The 21726-nt window shown below is 32.8% G+C and overlaps 1 protein-coding gene across 5 annotated transcripts in view; it reads left to right on the top strand.

Moving 5' to 3' along the window:
* The window catches only part of ICE2 (interactor of little elongation complex ELL subunit 2), a 47774-nt gene that overhangs the window by 9889 nt on the left and 16159 nt on the right, over nucleotides 1–21726 (top strand). For 3 of the 5 annotated variants that reach the window (XM_039865425.1, XM_039865426.1, XM_039865428.1), the window contains 6 exons: nucleotides 11293–11430; nucleotides 12018–12134; nucleotides 12299–12458; nucleotides 13435–13616; nucleotides 18798–18839; nucleotides 20202–21204. In XM_039865425.1, coding sequence (XP_039721359.1) covers nucleotides 11293–11430; nucleotides 12018–12134; nucleotides 12299–12458; nucleotides 13435–13616; nucleotides 18798–18839; nucleotides 20202–21204 — 1642 coding nt within the window. The remainder of the gene's footprint in view (nucleotides 1–11292; nucleotides 11431–12017; nucleotides 12135–12298; nucleotides 12459–13434; nucleotides 13617–18797; nucleotides 18840–20201; nucleotides 21205–21726) is intronic. The other 2 variants (XM_039865427.1, XM_039865429.1) reach the window with 1 other exon arrangement.

The following is a 21726-nucleotide window of genomic DNA, read 5'->3' on the forward strand; positions in this document are numbered from 1 at the left end:
GCCAAAAGCATATGGAAATACCAATATTATCAATTTATAGACTAAATTGTATGTAGATCTTTTATTCATCATGTATTTAAATAATAGAAATACTATACTAACACTTCAAAATTATGTACTATAGTATATTCATATTAGGGCTTTTTTCTTTTCATGATTCAACTACTTACTGCGTTTGAGAGTTATACTTTGCTCACATGAATGGTTTAATCTGATGAACTGATTTCCCTTGAGAGAGAATGAGTGTTTAAGCAGTTTATCGTAGTCCCTAAAACTCTGAATGGTCTTTTAGAACATTAATTTGTTTTTATTACCTTCATGGTAATGTATACCAGCCACCAAATGTTAAATTTCAGCTATGAGTTCATTTTTTGATATAAATCATACCTGTACATTTATTAGCAAAGCATGTAAATTACTCTGCCTTGTACCCTACTTAAATAATAACTATTAATATATACAGCTGACTGTTGAACAACTCCAGGATTAGGGGAGCTGACTCTCCTGTGCAGTTGAAAATTTGGGTACAGCTATTAACTCCCCCAAAACGTAATAGTAATAGGCTACTGTTTACTGGAAGCCTTACCAATAACATAAATAGTCAATTAACATATATTTTTTATGTAATATGTATTGTATACTATATTCTTACAATAAAGTAAGCTAAAGAAAATGTTATTAAGAAAATCATAAGGGAAAACACATTTACAGTATTTATTGAAAAACATTTGCACACAAATGGACCTACACAGTTCAAACCCTTGTTGTTCAAGGGTAAACTGTATTATTGTAGTAAAGTTAATCTACAAACACCAACACCAGCCTGGATTTTTTTTTAAGCCTTTAAAACTAGTCACTATACACAGCAATGTAATACACTCAACACTCTTGAACTCTACACTTCAGAATGGTTAAGATGGTAAGTTTTATGTGTGTTTTACCACAATTAAAAAAAACTGGTCACTATAAATTGGGACAGCAGAGGGCATTAGTTTTGCCTTTTTTTAAAACACTTATTTTTTTATTCTTTCTAATTAAATTTATTGGTTAATAATATATACATTTCAGGTGTACAACTTTGTGATACAACATCTGGGTGCTTAATTATGTGTCCATCCGAAGTCTAGTCTCCTTCTGTCACCATATCTTTGACTACCTTTACCATCTTCATCCTTCTCCCATCCACCTTTTCCTCTGGTAACCACCGTTCTGTTGTCTGTACCTGTGAGCTTGTTTTGTTTGTTACTGTGTTGCTTTTGGTTTTATAGCCCACATATGAGTGAAATCATATGGGAGTTCTTGTCCTTTTCCATCTGACTTATTTCACTTAGCATGAAACTCTTAAGATTCATCCTTGTTGTAAATGGCAATATTTTATCTTTATAATGGCTGAGTAATATTCTATTGTGTATATATACCATATCGTCTTTATCTAGTCATCCACTGAAGGATGCTTAGGTTGTTTCCATGTCTTGGCTATTGCGAATAATGCTACAGTAAACATGGGGGTACATATATCTTTACAAATAAGTGTTTTCAAATGTTGGAGATGGAAACCCAGAAGAGAGGTTGCTGAATCATATGGTAGCTCAATTCTTTAATATTTTGATAACCCTCCATGCTGTTCTCTATAGTGACTGTACCAATTTACATTCCCACCACCAGTCTACAGGGTAAACACTTCTTAAGGTAAAATTTTGTTAATATGAACCAAAAGAATGATTCTTCTGAATTAAAGAAAGAATTCCATTTTTATTTTCTCTGAATATAAATATGATATATTCAAAACAGAGTCATACTTTTCCATGTGGAAGTGGAAATGTACCTATTTCTGTTTTAATAGTGCCTTTTAAAGAACCAGAGTGATGGTTTTAAAACATAAATCACATCCCTTCATTTCACTAGTTTAATGTCGCTTCTTGTCTTAGGACGAGAGAGTCTTAACAAAGTTCTGCAATGTCCTACAAGATCACACCCCCATCCTTCTCTACCCGCCAGCCTGCTTCATCTTTTACATATCCTCCTCCCAGTTGTTCCACTCCTGCCTGATGGCCTCTTTGTGTTTCTTGAGTACTCCAATCATGGTCCTGCCGTAAGGCCTTTGGCTGTTCCCTTCTTTCTGGCAAGCTGTTCCTCAGATATCTACATGGATTAGTTCCTTGATTCCTTTAAGTCTCCCCCTGTTCAGGTGCCAACTATCAATGAGGATGTTTCTAATTACCTCCCCCAAGAGATAGCATCACCCTCAATATTTCTTTTACAATTTTTTTGTTTGTATGTTTACTGTCTTTCTCCACAATGCCTATAAGTAACACTGTTTCGTACACTACAGTGTTCCCAGTGATTAGAATAATGCCTGGTATACAGTAAGTGCTCAAGTGATCAATATAATTATTTAAGTTGATATAAAAATGCTTTTTAACAGAGTACATTATTTGGTAGCTAACAATCAGCATTGTCTTTTTAAAGCCAGATTGATGTGGCAGCACATTTTCTCTAATTTATATTTTACATTCCACCCCAAAGATTCACTGGTATTTTTCTAATTTTTTTTACTATTTTAAAATTTTAATTTTATGTTATGAAATGTAATGTACCTATGGAAAAGCATATAGAACAACTGTATACAACTTAACAAAGAACACCTATGTAATTCTCTTCCAAGTCAAGAAATAAAACATTACCAATAATCCAGAAACCCCCTTTGTATCTTTCCTAGATAATAACATTCTCCTTCCTTAAAGAGATAATCACTATTACATGCTTTTTTTTTTCTGGTAGTTCTTTGATTTCTCTATTGCCTGTTTTTGAATTTTATTTGAGTAGAATTCTTTTGTTCTTTTATGTGAACAGAACTTTTCCTTTCAGTATTATGTTTGTGAGATTCATATGGATGTGTGTAGTTCATTCATTTTCATTTCTGTACATTATGAATAAACTAATTTATTCTTTTGATCAAAATTTGGCTTGTTTCAATTTTCAAGCTATTCAAAGCAATGCCCCATGAAAATTCTCATACTTGTTTCTTGGTGCACACAGCCACACATTTTTACTGGGTATATATATACACCTAGGAATGGAATTGTTAGGTCATAGAGTATGCATATCTTCATCAACTGTAGTATACAATGTCAAACTGTTTTCCAAAGTAGTAGTACAACTTACATTTCATCCATTCCATTTGAGAGTCTTGTTGCTCCATGTCCTTAACATTGATACTTACAGTCACTTTAGTTTTAACCTATCTAGAGGATATGGTGGTATACATAATACGACTGTATCTTTTCATGGACATATTGCTCATTTCTTGTGAATCAACTGTTCAGGTTTGCCCTTTATTCTGGATTTTCCATCTTACTGATATGTGCGAATTCTTTCTATATTCTAAATACAAAAATTTTATGGGTTACATATGTTGGAAGTTTTTTCTTTTATTTGATAAAAGTTTCTTTTAATTTACAAGTTCCCCCTCTATAAATTTTATCTTTTCTAGAACCTGAATCATTTAACTATACAAATTTAATTAATATAATGTTTCGTGTCTGGCTTCTCTCATTCAGCATTTTTTTGAAATTCGTCCACATTGATGAAAGTAACCATACTTTGTTCCTTTTTTATTCCTTTTTGTTTTATTGTATGCTTATACCAAAACTGGTTTATAAATTCATCTGTTGATGGTCATTTGTGTCATTTCTATTTGGGGATAATTATGAATAAAACCACCATGAACATTCTTGTACAGATTTTTTTGGGGACATGTTTTAATTTTTCTTGGGTAAATAGACATAAAATTTCTCAATCTTATGGCAAATGTAGTTAAGTTTTATTAGAAACTGCCAAACTGTTTTTTATAGTAAGTTTACCATTTTCTCACCAGCAATGAGTTCCACTTGCTCTACCCTTTTACTAGCACTTAGTATTACTGTTAATCTTTTTAAATTTTATTCAACCCATAATGGTTTTAATTTCCGTTTTCCTGATGAGCAATGCTTGAACATCTTTGGATCTGCTCTGTATATATTCTTATGTGAAATGTCTGTCAAAATTTTTTTGCTGATTTTATTGGTTTATATTTCGGAGTTTTGAAAGTTCTTTATATAGTCTGAATACAAGTCTGTTATATGTAGTTTACTCCCGGTTTATTACACACTTTTTAATTTTTTAAACCGCATTTCAAAAAACAATTTTAATGAAGTTTAATGTTTCAAATGTTTTATAGTTGGTGCTTTTATGTGTTCTAGCATGGAAATATTTGCTGACCCCAAGTGATTTTCATCTGGGGTCACTTTTACTTTACCCCTGCTGTGCCAGTCCCTCTCCACCCCACACTCAGGAGACTTTATCAATGTATGGAGACATTTTTGGTTGTCACAACTGACAGAATGTTACTGGTACTTACTGGCTAGACGCCATTGGTACTACTAAACATCCTACAGTGCACAGGACATCTCCCACAGCAAAGAATCATCTATCTCAAATTGTCAGTAGTGCTTCTGTAGAAAAACCTTGATTTAGAGATTTTATGATTTTAACTTTTACGTGAATGCCCATGTTCAAGTTAATTTTTTGTACAAATGTGAGGTTTGAATCAAAATTCATTTTCCTTCATATGGATATCTAATGTTCTAGCATAGTGATTTTCAACTAAGAGTAATTTTGCCTACCAATGGACATTTGGTAATGTCTGGAGACATTTTTGGTTCCCACAGCTGAGGAGGGAGTGTTTGTGGCATCTAGTGGGTAGAGCCAAGGACGTTGCTAAGTATTCTGCAACATACCGGACAGCCCCCACCACAAAGAATTATCTGGTCAATAATGTCAATATTGAGAAACTGCTTAGCACTATTGATTGAGAAAGCTATTTTCTCCCTTATTGAATTACCTTGTTACCATCGATATGTGAGTCAATTTCCTGACTCAATTCTGTTGCATTGTTCAAAAATCTGACTATGCCAATACCACTTAGTCTCGTAGGAAGTTTTGAAACCCTGTAGTGGAAGCAACTTTGTTCTTTTTTTTTTTTTTTTTTTTAATTGTTTTGGCTCTTGTAGGTTCTTTGCATTTCCATATAAATTTTGGAATCAGCTTGTCAATTTCTACAAAAAAGAAAACAGGTTTTTAGTTTGGATTGCTTTGAATCTATAGAACTTGTAGTTTACAAATATCTCCTAAAATAGTGTTTAGCTAGATTGCGTTTCTTTTTTAAAAAAATCTGACCATCTTTTTTGTCTTTTAATTAGAAAGTTTTGTCGTTTATATTTATTATGATAATTGAGATATATGGACTTGTTTGTGGTTTCTATTTCTTTTTCTAAATTTCTTTAACTTCTTTAAGGGCATTGACTTCCCCCTCCCCCATTAAACTACATGAGACCGTAGAGCATTTGACTCATCACATCCCTCCTGACTGATATTGTTGTTTTAATGCTGTCTCTTTAAAAAAAAAAAAAAAACCTGCCTACATTATTATTTTATATGGACAATGTTTGTTTTAATTTATAAATTTTGAAAATTTTTTTTGTCTTTCTATTTTTTTCCCAAATCTACATTCTAAGATCCTCTTCATTATTTCTAAAATGCTATATGTTCTAGATGGCCCTTTGATGAACGTCTGTTGGTGATCAGCGATCTCTTTTGTTTATCTGGAAACATTTTTATTTTGTTTTCATTCTAGCAAGATAATTTTATGCTACACATAATTCTAAATTGACAGTTTGTTTTATGTCTCAACGTTTGAAGATATAATTCTTTTTCTGGCTCTTGTTATTGCTATTAAAAAGTATGTCGTCTATTTAATTGTTATATCTTTTAAGGAACTGCCTTTTCTCTGACCACTCTTTATTTTTGGTGTTTTATAGTTGGATTACAATGTGCTTGCTTCTTTTTTTTTTTTTAATCCTACTTGATTCATTGTATTTCTTATATCTGTGAATTCATATTCTTCATTAGTTGTAGAAAATTCTGAGCCACTTTCAAATATTGCTTCTCCTTCATTTTCTCAACTCTGGGATTCCCAAATTTCCTAAGTTAGACCTCAGTCTGTCTTCAAGTTTCTCTTTTATTGTGGTAAAATATACATAATGTAAAATTTACAATTTAGACCATTTTTAAGTACAGTTCAATGGCATTAAATATTTTCGCACTGTTGCAAGTGTATTTTCACCATCCATATCCAGAACTTTTTCATCTCTCCAAAGTGAAACTCTAAACCCATTAAGTAATAATTCATCATTCTCCCTTCCTCAGCCCCGGGGGACCACCATTCTACTTTCTATCTCTCTGAATTTAACCATCCTTTTTGTCTTTTAATTAGAAAAGTTTGTTGTTTATATTTATTATGATAATTGAGGTATATGGACTTGTTTGTGGTTTCTGTTTGTCTTTTTCTAAATTTGTTTAACTTCTTTTAAGGGCATTGACTTTTTTTTCATGTTTAGCAATCTTTAATTCAAATATGAAAGTTCAGTACAAGCTATTTGTAGGGCTTGGGACTTATTCTTTTAAAAACGAGAATGGAAGAATGCAACAATAATTGTCCTTTCGCAATTGGCTTATTACATTTAACACAATTTCTTCAAAGTTCAACCATTATTATTATGTAGTGTGTGTCAGAATTACCTTCTCAACCGTAAAAGATCCCGTATAGCCACGTCAATCTTGAGAAAGAAGAACAAAGTTAGAGATATAACACTACCTGATATCAAACTATACTCCAAGGCTATGGTAATCAAAACAGCACGGTACTGGCATAAAAACAGACACATAGATCAATGAAACAGAATAGAGAGCCCAGAAATAAATCCACGCCAATATTGTCATTTAATGTATGACAAAGGAGGCAAGAATATACAATGGATTAAGAGGGTCTTCAGCAAATGGTGTTGGGAAAACTGGATGGATACATGCAAAAAAATAAAACTGGACCACCTTCTTATACCACATACAAGAATAAACTTAAAATAGATTAAAGACTTAAATGTAAGACCAGAAATCATAAAACTTCTGAAGAAAACGTAGGCAGTAAACTCTTATACTGCTATTAGTAATTTCTTTCTAATACATCTCAAAGAAGGGAAACAAAAGAAAATAAATGAGACTACATCAAACTAAAAAGTTTTTGCACAGCAAAGGAAACCATCAACTGCGGTGAACATAGGGATATGTAGATCTTAACGAATTTATCCAAAGAAAACCAAAACGCTAATTCGTAAAGATCTATGTTCACTGCAGCACTGTTCACAATAGCCAAGATATGGAAGCAACCTAAGTGCCCAGCAATAGACAATTGGATAAAAAAGTTATGGTACATATATACAATGGAATAGTCCTCAGCCATAAAATGAAATCTTACCTTTTATAACAATATAGATGAACCTAGAGGGTATTAGAGAAAGATAAATACCATATGATTTCACTTATATGCAGAATCTAAGGAAAAAAAGAAACTAAACAAAAACAGACTCATACAACTTACATATACAGGTAACAAACTTGGTGATTGCCAGAGGGGAACGTAGTTGGGGGCTGGTGAAAAGGTGAAGGAATGAAGAAGTACAAGTTAGTAGTTACAGAACAGTCATGAGGATATAGAATACAGCATACGGAATATAGTCAGTATTGTAATGGCTGTGTGTAGTGCCAGATGGGTATAGAGTAACTGAAGGGATCACTTCATAAATTATATAAATGTCTAGCCATTGTATTGTATAGCTGAAACTAATATAAAATTTTTTTTTAAATCATATAGGAAATAGCAGATGTCCATTTTGACCTATTCACCAGGTTTGGAAAGTTAAGTAATAGGAGATAAGACTGGAAAGTTTGACCGAAGCCAAATTGTGGTGGGTCATAGATGTCAAGTCCTGTTCTTACTATAGGCACTTCTGCCTCCTGTGTGCAAATAAATAGTCCACCTTGTGAAATGGAATGACTTTAAGAACAGCTATAAAGCTGACTTTCTTTCTAGAATGTTTTATTTCATAAGAAAAGCAAATCTTTATTACACCTCCTGGTTTTTACTTTTCCTCAAGAGGAAACGGTGGCCATGGTCATAACTTTCAGCTGCCTGGACCACCAATGCATAAATAAGCCAGGTGACAAACAAAACATTAACCTTTAAGCTACATACTGTGATCTTTTAAAAATGAAAATGTGCTTGGAAACTGAAGAAAGTAAGTCTAATCTTCTCTTATCAGTAAATCAATAAATGAAATACAAAAAGAATTACCCTCTCTTTTTAAATTTACTTTTAATACACATAACAAAATTTATCTTCTTAACCATTTTTAAATGTGAAGTTCAGTAGTATTAAGTACATTCATATTGTTGTACAGCCAATCTCCAGAACTCATCTTGCAAAAAAACTCATCCTGAAATTTTATACTCATTTCTGAACTGTTTCTACTCAACACTTCTGACACCAAATATGTGGGTTTTCTTTCACTCACACAAACCAGTTCTCCAGCTCTCCAGACATTAAGCCTAGGATGCCCATTACCCCCTCCTCTGGCTCAATTTGTTAGACTGGCTCACAGACTCATGAAAGTGCTTTACTTCTTCATTTATTATAAAGGATACAACTCAGGAACAGCCAGATGAAAGATGCTAGGACAAGGCATGCCCTCTCCAGGCATACCACCCTTCTAGCACCTCTGTGGTGCACCAACCAGGAAAATCTCTGAATGCCATTGTTTAGGGAGTTTTGTTGATGCTTTATTTTGTTGACGTGGTTGATTAAATCTTTGGCTATTGGCAATTAACTCAATATTCAGCCCCCTTCCCTCCCTGGAGGTCAGAAAGTGGAGCTAAAATTTCCAACCATCTCATCATGCCTTGGTTGTTCTGGCAACCATCTGCCCTCCTAAAGATAACTAGGGGCCACTGGTCATCTCATTAATATACAAAAGATCACTCAAGAGATTCCAGGGGTTTTAGGAGGTGTGTGTCAGGAACCAGGAACAAAAACCAAATATATATTTTTTTATTGTAACACCCATTAAAACCAAATGTATATTTTTTATTGTAATACCAACTGATGGGAGGGGGGAGTTATTCAACCACCCTACTTTCTGTCTCTGAATTTGTCTACTCTAGGTATATAAGTGAAATCATATTGTATTTGTCTTTTTGTGACTGGCTTATTTTACTTAGCATATTTTCAAGATTTATCTACTTTATAGTATGTGTCTGAATTTCCTCCACTTTTAAGGCTGAATAAATATTCCAGTGTATGCAGATGGGCATTTTCTTTATCCATCAAACGTGGTGTACAAATACCTGGAGATTTGTACAAATACTTGGTCAAATCTCCACTTTTCAAGGTTTAATTGTAGGAGTCTTGTGTTCAGTTCCCTCTCTGATTTCAGAACTGGTTGAGGCATTTGCCCTCAAGCTACCTCACCTTTCATGGGTTTTCTTACTGTTCACTGCTCCTGTTTCTCCTCACTCTAGGTATTTGGGCTTTATATATTAATTTATGGTCTTGGAGATTCTCCTTGCCCAGCAATGTATAAGAATTGTTGTAATTTATCCAGGATCTAGTGTTATTTGGATGAGTGCTCCTCAAAGTACTTATTCTATCCTACTGCCAGACATAATATCTGTTAAATTTTCAAGTTTCAAATACATATGATACCATTTTCTTTTTTTCTTCCCCCCCACAAAAAAAAATTTAGGGAGCTTACTCATTTTTACCTTTCTTTGTAATGATAGATCTATATTGTGTCCATGAATGTGTTTTTGGTCTATTTAACTTCCAAGATATTTCTGTTGTTAAATAACATTGAGGAAGTGGATGATGGCTAACAGCCTGAATCTTAGCCTTGTTCCCTCTTAGCTGTTTTTCAAAGACAAATTATTAGTTAAAAACCTTTTCTATTAAATATACCAAATAATGATCCCTTAGTTGCTTAATACCTACCAGTTGTGAAATACTTTAATAATATATATCTGAATATAGGTATGAAAATGTCTTAGATTTTCCTTTGACCCTCTCTCGCCATAATTACTGAAGCAAAATTCAGTTATAAGCACTGTAACTGAGCAGAGTTTTACCAAGAAAGATGTGCCAGTAAATCTCTAACCAGAATAGTCTCTGTCATATAGTTCTTATATATTACTTTCCTTTTCATGCTTAGATTCTTGCAATAACTGCCATAGGGCAGGAATGTCAGGGATGAAAGTTAACTTTATAAATGAATAAAGATATTAGGCTGATGTGAGCTCGCAGTTAACCAGGGTGTCTGAAAACAGTACTTTTCCATGTTAAACCACATCTGTATTAATTGCAAGTAATATCCTGAATTAAAACTTAAGAGCAGTATTAAAAAGCATGAACAGGGAGGGAAAATGTGAAAGATAGCTGGGAGTGAGGATTAAAGAAGCCAAGAAGAAAATAATGAAACTATAGATGAAAAGACATACTGTAGTAAAGTTATTGATTTGTAACGACACATTTTATAAATGTCTGAAGGGATAAGGGACATAGGTATAGTGTAAAGATAGGCTTATTGCTAAAAGCCTTTGTGATGTAAAATATATTCCAAAAGTTTCAGATTAGATTCTTTGACAAGAAGAAAAAATACTTAGAAGATAATATCTGTGTTTTTAAAATTATAACCTCCCACTTACCCCCACCCAAAACTGCTGTGCTTCTTTGAGTTATTTACATGTTATCACCAGTGGCATATTCTCCTTGGGTAACGCTGTGAATTTTCCTTCCTTCCTGATTATATTTCCTAGTGAGTTATTAATATTTTGAAGCAGTTTGGAGAGAAGAGAAATACTCCATATTTGAATTAGTTACAACATTTCTCATTTATTTTTTAGATTGTAGATTAGAATGACCCTTCAAATAACTATTTTGTTAATGCCTTGCACTCGGATATCTTTTTAGGATATTAAACTTATTTATTTCTAACCATTCATGTAACTGCTTTTATTGCAGTAAAGTGTGTTGAAATTTCCATGTAACTTTACTTCCTTGACAGTTCTGAAATAGCATAGAAAATATGATGTGTCTTCTCTGTTTAATTTTAAATTTTAATATGATTGCTAATTTTAGTATTATTAAATATCAGTATTTTACAAAATTAGGTTAAAAAGAGTTGTTATGAAAAGTAAGAGAGTTAATCAAATAAGGCATATATATAATATGCCTGGATTGTTAGAAGTTTAATGAAATAAGGTTAATATTTGAAATGAATGATTATAGTCACATATAACTAAATTATTTTTATTGCATTATTAGAGAAGTACAATACATATGAATTTTTCTTGGTTTTTATTTCCTAGAAAATTTTAAGAACTTGCATTGACCAAGTGAAAAAGTATCCAGAATTCTATACTCTCCATGAAGTCACCAGTTTAATGGGATTCTTTCCATTCAGAATAGAGATGGGATTAAAATTAGAAAAAACTCTTCTTGCACTGGTAAAGTTTACCATATGAAAGTATATACTTATTTTTGTCTAGAACGTTATCTATTTCACAGAGACAATATTTACGTGTAAATTTTGAACAATAATGAGATAACTTTTAAAATATGCAATGCAAATGTGTCCCTCTTTATTTTATGGCTACCAATACTTGATTTTTTTAAAAAAATGTCACTACCAACTTTATTTCTTAATTTCCATCTTTCTTAATGTTTCTGAATACAAGCAAGAAACTCCCCCCTTTTTTAAGGGATTTTACTTGCAATTGTATTGGAAGGAAGTGTGCATAGAGAAGATATTTTAGAGATCCTACTATACGCTGTGATGATTTGTACCACAAAAAATGAAAAGTTAGAATTTAAAGTTGCAGGGACTATTCCACAGCACCCTGGTGTTGGACCCTTTTAAATAATATGTATGTCAGCCATCAAGCAAAAAGATGAATATCTTAAGATGGCTCTAAATTTGACATTTGCATTTAGTAGTATGAAAAACTTTAAAAAGTTTCATGTAACAAAAGGATACTTAGAGAAAAAATACATCAATATTTTAACAATAAAACATTTCTTTTTTCTTATGTAGGGAAGTGTAAAATATGTGAAAACAGTATTTCCCTCAATGCCTGCAAAGTTGCAACTCTCCAAAGATAGCATATCTACCATTGAGACACTGGAACAAACAACTGCAGCTATGCATTATGTAAGTAGGAAGGTGGTTTGGGGTCTTCCTAAGTAATCTTCTGCACCTCATAAAATACACATAATATGATTGTTCTAAAATCCCTTTCCTGAATTCCTCTTTTTGTTTATTAAAGAAATTTCCAATAAGTATAATCAAGTAACAAGTTATATGTTGTTTTTCAGGATATTAGTAAAGATCCAAATGCAGAGAAGCTTGTTTCCAGATATCACCCTCAAATAATTCTAACTAGTCAATCATTATTTGCCTTATTAAATAATCATGGACCAGACTACAAGGAACAGTGGGAAATTCCAGTGTGTATTAAAGTAATACCTGTTGCAGGTTTGTGATTTGCCATGTCAGTTAATGCTTTTAACAGAGGAGTTGAAATGGTTCTATTTCAGCTGTCTAAACATAGGCGGTCATTTATCAAATACAGAAATCTGAGTTTTGATTTATGGAGGATGTAAGTTTGACATTTACATTCAGTATAACTTTTAAATATGTAATGCTACTGTGGAATTGACACTTATAAGTAAATGAGCTATTAGATCTGTAGAACGTATACTCATGTTTGGGGCAGTGAGAGGTAGAGAAATAATTATGATTTAGGGTGGCCAAAAATACATGAAATGGTGAGGTTCTGTCTTTCAATGAAATTAAAGGAATGCAATACTTTATTAGACAACCTCACATGGGTGAGTTTCCAGGACTTATTTACTTGTCCATTATTGGAATTCAGAATTAAAATAGGTCTATTCTTAGCATAAGATAGTCTCACTGTTGACAGTAAAATTAATATTTGCATGTAAATTTCTCTGTACAAAAGGTTACTCCCCTTATATTTTGGTTCATATGTAATAATATTTTCATGTCTTCTGGAATTATTATATGTAACAACATTAGTATATGAAGAACTATATCTAATGAAGCACAACTGCAAATTAGAGTAAAATGTTACATATTCTCTGTGGTAAAAATTTCATCACTTTTCGAAAATGTAACCCTGTAAGAACTGAGTAACAATGATAGTAAAAGTATAACAATAAAAAGTAGAAAATCTTTTTTTAAAATATTAGAAAGAGAATTTTTTTTTTTTTTTTTGGCCAGATTCTCTTGCCCTTTAGATCTCTAAGGGACTTGAAACACTTTCCAATTCAAGAGTGGCAAATGTACTGGACTTGTGCTACTACTTTTCTATCCTATGTCTTTGTTTAGTGATCCTTTTGTCATATACCGTTTTTTTGTTTTTTGGCCTTGTTTTGTTTTTTTGTATAACTGCTAGAAACTAATCACCCCCTTCTGTTTCTGTTTGAAGGTTCAAAACCAGTTAAAGTAATTTATGTTAATTCACCACTTCCACAAAAGAAAATGACAATGAGAGAGAGAAATCAAATCTTCCATGAAGTTCCTTTAAAATTCATGATGTCCAAAAATACAGCTGTTCCAGTCTCTGCAGTGTTTATGGACAAACCAGAAGATTATATATCTGAAATGGATGTATGTAATGCTTTTCTTTTTTTCTTAAGAGAATGTATTTGTTTATTCTCTTGAAGCCTAAAGTTTTATTGCAAGTCTCTAAATTTAGTAGTTAAAAATCTAGGCTTTAGATTGAAACTTAAACTTGAACTCCAGGTCAAGCTAGACTTTAGGCAACTAATTAAACTTCCTTCAGCTTGAGTTTTTTCTCTTTTTGTAAAAGAAAGTAATAATACCTACTTCACAAGTTTGATGTAAGCATTAAGTTTGATATTATATGTAAAATGCTGAGCATAGTCATTGGTATGTATGTGCTAAAAACTCAGTCATTGATGGTGGTAATTGTGGTGGTGGTTTTATTTAATTGGTCTCATTCACATTTAAGAATTCGTAAGTATGAAAAGGAACAGATGGATTTGATTGGTACAAAATATATTTGGCCAGATTGTTAATCTTTTTCAGTGGACTTAGCTTTGTGACCTTAAGCAAGCCACATAATCTCTCTGTGTCTGGTTTGCTCATCTGTAAAATGAGTATCATGATATTACCTCGTAGGATTCTTTGGAATTAAATGAGTTAATACATGTAGAGTATTTAGAATAATGCTTAGCATTATTATTTTGTGTATTGAGAAATATTTTTCCACGTTTATGAAAGTAAGACATTCTGTTTATACAAAACTTTCTCATTTATTCCACAAATATTTATTGAACAGATACTATTCTATGCACTGAGGGTGCAGTGCTGAATAAAAATAGTCTCTTTTCTCTTGGAGCTTAGATTAGTGGCAGAGGGCACCGATAGTTAACAAAACAATAGCAAAAAAAGCAGGTAGTAATAAAGGCTATGCAGAAAAATAGAGTAGGTTAAGGGGAAAGAGATGGGAATGAGACTTAGTTTCATGGTCAAGAGGCTTTTCTATAGACAGGAAATACAAGCAGAGACTTGAATAAAGTGAGAGAGCAAACAAAGTTAATAAAATAGAAAAAACATTTTTCTTATTAATGCCTAAGAGCTCATATTATTTTAAGGATATTGGCCTTTTGTCTTTTATATGTTTATGTTTTTCTCTGCCATTTGCCTTTTAATATTTTTATAGTGTATAGATTGTAGAGCACTTTCAACTTTTTCTTTTTTTACATTTTTAAATCTACCTAAAACTTGTATTAGTGTGAGGCAAATGTCAGAAAGTAACAAGTGTTACGAAGAAACATGAAGTAGTTAAAAGGGATGAAAATTGACAGAGTAACTCCTTTTATTAATGGCAGATCAGGTTATATGGACCTTTCTCATTACTGATAACAAATAAAAAGCTGGACAAAATATTAAAAGTTCTTTCTTAAAATCATCAAAGAGCTAACAAGATAGGATTTACAGGGCTGAGATACCTGAGAAAAACCAGAATCCAGGGAGGTTAGTCTATCTCTTCGGATTATTTTTGACCCGGTTGGTATCTGCCAGTTCCGAAGAGGCAAAACAAAATGAACTGTGCTTTTGGCAACATCACAGGCCTAGGGGGACAAAAGTCATAGTTCAGTTTTCCATGAAAGGCTTAGACCATGCAGGGGTCCAAGAGTAAAGGTGAACTAGAAATAAATCAGTTTTCTCAGTGATGGTAGCCTGAGTTTTCAGACCTTGAACTTGTATTCAGATGCTTTTGGATTACTAGTGTCTCTAGACTCCTAGCAAAAGCAAATGAAAATAATTCTTAAAGGAACATAATGTCATTTTGAGCCTCAAATTGTTTCTACAAATAAGCTTTTAAAATATAGCATCCAGAAAACATTTCAATGTAACTAGACACAGGAAGAGACCATCAGAAACAGTGACCAAAGAAATACTCACATAAATAGATCTTAGAATTATTAATCACAAACTCTTAGTCAACTCTATTTAATTATACAACAGTCAAGGAAATTATTGCTTGAAAACTTCAGTGAGGACCTGGAAACTTTTAAAAGAGAACAGATTTGAAAAATAACTAAATAAAATTTTAAAACTAAAAAATATAGTAAACACAGTTTAAAATTCTGTAAATGGAGTTATTAGGACATTAAATAAAGCTGAAAAGAAAGAAACTGAAAGATCAGTCTGAAAAGACTATCCATAATGAACAGACAAGAAGAAGAAAATATGGAGAGTAGGGCAAGAGATACAGAGGATATAGTGAGAATGTCTTAACATGTGTATATTTGCACCCAGAAGGATGGTGTAAAACAGACAGTGGGACTAAGTCAATACTTGGAGACAAAGAATAAACTTAAAAGCTATCAGAGAAACAAAAGGCACATTACCTATGCAGGACTGAGAGTTAGATTGACAAATAACTTCTCAACAACAATGGAAACCAGAAGACATTTGAACAATATACTGTGCTAAGAGAAAATAACCCACTTACTAAAATTCTCTAATCAGTGAAAATATCCTTAAATAATTTTTTTTAAAAAGGTAGTTTCCATTAAAAACTTAGTTTGCTACCAGCAGACCCCCTATAATGGATGTTCTTCAAGCACAATGAAAATAATCTCAGATGGAAGGAGGATGGTGAAAGATGAAAAAAGGAATGAAGAATAACAAGTGAAAATGCGAATAGGCTCTAATTTGTAGGTGATTGCAGGGGCACTCAGAGAGATGATATTTCTGAGATGACCTGGGCCCTAAGAACTCTGGAAACTAACCAGCCGAAGTCCCTTCCAAGACAAAAGCCTTCACTCAAGAAAAATCACTGATAGAGTCCATATTGAGCAGAACAGGGACATTAAAGAAAAAGAAGTTTTCAGAAAACTGTAGGAGAGGGGAGTAGAGGAAGCAGATCTCAGAATGTACTGAAAATTCACACACACACAAACTAACATGTATATATAGTTTGTGGTAACAAGCATGAGTTTAGAGCCATGAAGCTGAGAAAGCTACCTTGGGACACCCCTACACAGGATTGTTCTCCTGTAGGAGCAAGGAAACTCATCTCATTTAAACGAGCAGAAGATTGTTGATGGAAGCTCTTACAAAGATAGTAAAGGGGGAATAAATTGCCATAACATTTACACAGTCAAGATATACCCACAAACATGAAAACTAATGTGCCCTAGAATTCTTGTTTCTAGAAGCGTACTCAGAAGAAAACCAGGAAAAGATCAAAATGTATGTGCAAGGTATTCATTGCAGCACTATTTGTTGTAGCAAAAGGTTGGAAACAATCCACATGTTTCTCAATAGGATATTGATTGAATAAACTGTACATTCTCAGTGGTATACTATCCAGCTTTTAAAAGGGATGTGGAAACTCTAGATATGCAGCTGTAGAATGATATCCAAAATATATCGTTAAGTAAAAAAGGCAAGGAAGAGAACATTTTGTGTAATACACTATTTATGGAAAGGGGGAGACACAAACACACACACATTTGCTTATATTAAAAAACCATAAGAATAAACCTAAAATTAATGAAAATGGTTAACTGCTGGGAAGGGATGGAACAAAGTAGAGGAGGCAGGAATATCAACTAAATTTCTCCGAATGTACTTTGTTTTATAGTTCTGACTTTTGAGCCATATAAATGTTTCAGATGTCTAAAACAAAACTTTTAAATGTTATAAAAGCCAGTCAAAGCTGAAATGAAACAAATGAATCCACTACATAACAAAAGTTAGTGGTTTAACCACTCAGAAGAATTCTTTTAAATGATTAGAAACTTCGTAATTTGACTGTATATCCCTAAAGATATATATCCTAAATTCAAAAAGAACTGCCAAAAAATCTTAAACTGTACTTAGTAATCATACTGTTAATGATATTGATATTTTTATTTTAAATACATTAGATAGTATAATAAACCAAACAAGTAATTATGTTAGGAACCCAGAATTTCAGCATAAGAGATACAAATGCTAATCAAAGAAGTTAAGTAAAAGCCCTATAATAACATGGTAATTGTATCAAAAAGATACCAGAGCCAACCTGAAGGGTTTCCTATTGGCCAGAGATGTGTCAGTTTGACCATGACAAAAGATGGCTATAGTGGATTGAAACACATGAAATACATTAAAATCCATGAATTCATAGTGATACTTAAAAAAATACTAGTCATCTTTGGAGCATACTAGTGTGTAAAGTCCTTCTGAAAACTGATAAAGAGAAAAAAATCAAGTATTTGTCTTGCCTTTCTGTACAAATTATATTTTGGGGTAATGACAATATGACTCATCATTTTGTAGCTGTTAATGAAATAGTGAATCCAGTCAATGATCATCATCGACTGCTAAAACCATTAGAATATCAATGAGTAATTTTATAGTGGATAGATTATGTTGATGACCTTTGACGAACCAACAGATCAATCGTCATATCGCAAGAAGAAAGATAACCAGACATCATTAGCCTCCTGATTGAAGAGGAAGTTCACAGTCTCACATATAACATTCAGGGAAAAAAAATTTTTACCTGAATCTGATCAAGCTCCTAGATCATTTTAATAGGATATTCCAAAGATAGAAGAATGTGTTAAATGACATCACAATGATGCAGAAGTTAAAATTCAGAATATGAAAATTTTTACAGTATAATTAATATGATTTCTCCTACAAATATCTGGTGGACGTGGGAGTTGGCAAAGTATGGGGGAGAGGCATTTGACAAACGTAAAACAATTGAGAGACCTCTCAAATGTAATGAAGGAATCTTGGTAGGATACTGATTCCAATAAACAATTGTAAAAAAAAAAAAACATGTCACACTGGGAAATTTTAACACTTGATTAGATATTTTATGACGTTGAAGAATCATTTTTATTGATGTAATTAACGGTATGTTTTATAGAAGAATCCTTTTGCAACTACATAAGTATTTATAGATAAAGGATATTTTTAATTTTATCTAAACTTATTCTGTTGGGAGTGAGAGCACTATCTTTCATTAGTTTTTAGTTTTATATTAATATGACATTTTCTTCTTAAAAAGGCTGTGAAGTAATACATCTGATTTTTTGTGTTTACTGTTCTAGTTTTTGTTGCTTTTTAAATATTCTGTAATTATTTTAATCTCAATGATTTGGAATATTTTTTCATTTCCAAGTGCTTAGGTTTTTTGCTTGTTTATATTTTTCTTAATGATTTCTAATTTTATTTCCTTCTAAATAGCAAGTAAGACCTTAGCAGATTCTGCTTTGTGCTATATTGATGTTTTCTTTGTATATTAATTTATAGTCCATCTGTGGAAATGCTCCTTGGATTCTTGGGAGGGAAAAGGTATATCTTTCTAGCCTATATATATGTTTTCAGTCATTCATATATATTTGTTTCAATCATTTACTATTATACTTTCCATTTCTATTCCTTTTTACTTAAAGACAGTGTATTGGCCAAGTACAATTGCATTTCTGTCAAATTTTCCTTTTATTTTTCAGTTTTGAGTACATATTTCGATGTTATTTGGCATATCACAATTCATGACCAGACCATTATCTTTTCATCATGGATTTTATCTTTTTTTCAACATAGTATTCCTTTTTTGGTTAATGCTTTTTGCATTGAATTCTGCTTTGTCTAACACTATTGCTGTTCCTTACCTCTTTATTTCTTGATGTTATGCCCTGTGATTTTGTTTTTAACCTTTTTGTGTAAGAGCGCCTCATGTAAACAGTATATTTATTTTTTGACTAAATTTGGTAGTCTTTTCATTTTAGTAAAAGATACCATTTAGAAGCTTACTATGTGCCAGGGACTATGTCAAGTAACTTAGAGCAAATCCAAGATGACCCTATTATTACTATTTTAGAAATGAGGAAATTAAGCTTCATAGAGGTTTAAAAAACTTACACAGCTTGATTTTACTACTTGATATCGAAAAGAATTTTTCCGTCAGATCCTAAACTATAAGACTAGTGCGTGTACATAGCCTGTAATGAAATTTTCATGGTATTTATCTGAAGTGCGCTACCAGGTTGAGGAAAGATCTGCTGTTGCTTGGTGAGAGGACAATTTATTCCTGAACAAATTAAAGCTGTAGTTCTCCATTATCACAGTACATGAAAACTTATAGCCTCAATGGCTTTATATCTCAGAATACAATAAAACCGCTTCTTGTCCATTTCTCCTCATATTACTGAGATTTGTTTTCCCTGAATACTTGTAGAAAGAAAGTCACTGATTGATGTTAGGGATGCACCAGAAGCTGGTGACACTTCCCCAGCTGCATTAGAAAGGAGGTTCCACAGTGGTAAAGAGGTTTTTCTCCTGGTCAGCTATGGTGTCTCTGCAAGAATGTGTGGAGTGGGCGTGAATGAAAATCTACCTTCCTGTTTGGCCCTACATTTCTTTTGTCTATTTTTTTTTTAATAGTGGAAATTCCTCTTGGGATGTGGTAGTTCACAAGTATTCCCCATTTCCTATGCTGTTACAGCTTGGCAGATTTGTGTTTCATGAACATTTCATTGGGAATGTAAGGTTAAATAGTTGGTAGTGGTTTATTGACATCTAAAGCAAGAACCTTTCAAAGCTATTAGACTTTCTGTTTTAAAGTGCATGAACTGTGTATATGAGAGGTAGGAACACTAAGATAAGGTGTAGCCTGAAATTTTCACTAATAGTTTACCAATATATTTTCTTAAGATGTCTTATGAAGTTAACGAGTGCCGAAAAATTGAGACCCTTGAAAATTTGGATCTGGATTTTGATGATGACGTCACAGAACTTGAAACTTTTGGAGTAACTACCACCAACCCATCAAAGTCACCAAGTCCAGAAAGCATTTCCACAGTACACAACATGACAGACACTCCTACAGCCCCCAGTGCAGCAACTACACCTGTGGTACCAATTGCACCAGATATTTCTGCTCATTCTAGGAGTTTATCTCAGATTCTCATGGAACAATTGCAGAAGGAGAAACAGCTGGTGACTGGTATAGACGATGACCCTGAAGAGTATCAAAATAAAGATGATCAGGGATTTGTACCATGTGGTGAAAAGGTATCAGATAATTCTGGCAAGTCGATGATGCAAGATAGTGACTTGAAAACACCAGATGCCTTACAGTTAGAAAGTTCTACAGAAAATGAAACCTCTAATGAAAATGATATGGCTACTGATATGGTATATGCTGATGAAAGACCAGATGTTCTAGAGAACCCAGACAATTCAAAGGAAAAGACTGCTACATCAGAAGCAGCGAAAACTGAAGATATAGTTCTTTGCAATAGTGATACAGATGAAGACTGTTTAATCATTGATACGGAATGTCAAAAGAATAGTAATGAAATAACAGCCAATGTGAGTTCTAATTTAAGTTCTAAACCAGCTAGCCCAAATTCTTCCTTGGGACAGGCTTCTGTAGAAAACCAGACTAATACTAATACTACTTGTAGTCCTGAAGAGTCATGTGTTTTAAAAAAACCTATCAAACGAGTATATAAAAAATTTGATCCAGTTGGGGAAATTTTAAAAATGCAGGATGAACTCTTGAAGCCAGTTTCCAGAAAAATACCTGAATTGCCCTTAATGAATACAGAAAATTCGAAACAACCTCCTGTTTCCGAGCAACCCTCTGTTCCTTCAGATGCCTCCAATTGGCCCAAAACTGTATGGCCTTCTGCATTTCAGAAACCAAAAGGACGTAAGTAATTATTTACAAAGCACTTTCTTCTGTTCCTGTCCTTCAGGTTTCCCCCGCATTCCCTCACATTCTCTTTGTTATAATCTATTTTATAATCTTTACATAGTCATTGATATTTCATTTTTTAATCTGTTCAGTATTTTAACTTCCAAAGTTGTATGGATTTTGTAACTTATGTTTATCCAATATGTACACTGACTACCAGAATATAATGTAGTTTGCCATACTGATCCAAGTGCATTACAAATAACCATGAAAATAATCATAAACCTTTTTTTGTCCAAAATTTATTTATTCTTGGTGTTAAACTGCAATTTTGTACTTTTTAATTTTGTGAAATAGATAAAAAGCTGTACTTCAGCTCTGCCGAGATTAGGAATAACATTATTTTTTAAAACTCTTCTTTTTTACTTAATATATTGTCTCACTATACTTTGCCTAAGGTTAGTTAAAAGGAAGAGAGACCCTTAAAGCTTTTATTGTAGCTCTTACAGTAGTTTCACTAAAAGTAAACAGAAATGG

This window comes from Pteropus medius, unplaced genomic scaffold (genome assembly GCF_902729225.1).
Source record: "Pteropus medius unplaced genomic scaffold, Ma_sr-lr_union100, whole genome shotgun sequence".
Classification (NCBI taxonomy): Eukaryota; Metazoa; Chordata; class Mammalia; order Chiroptera; family Pteropodidae; genus Pteropus; species Pteropus medius.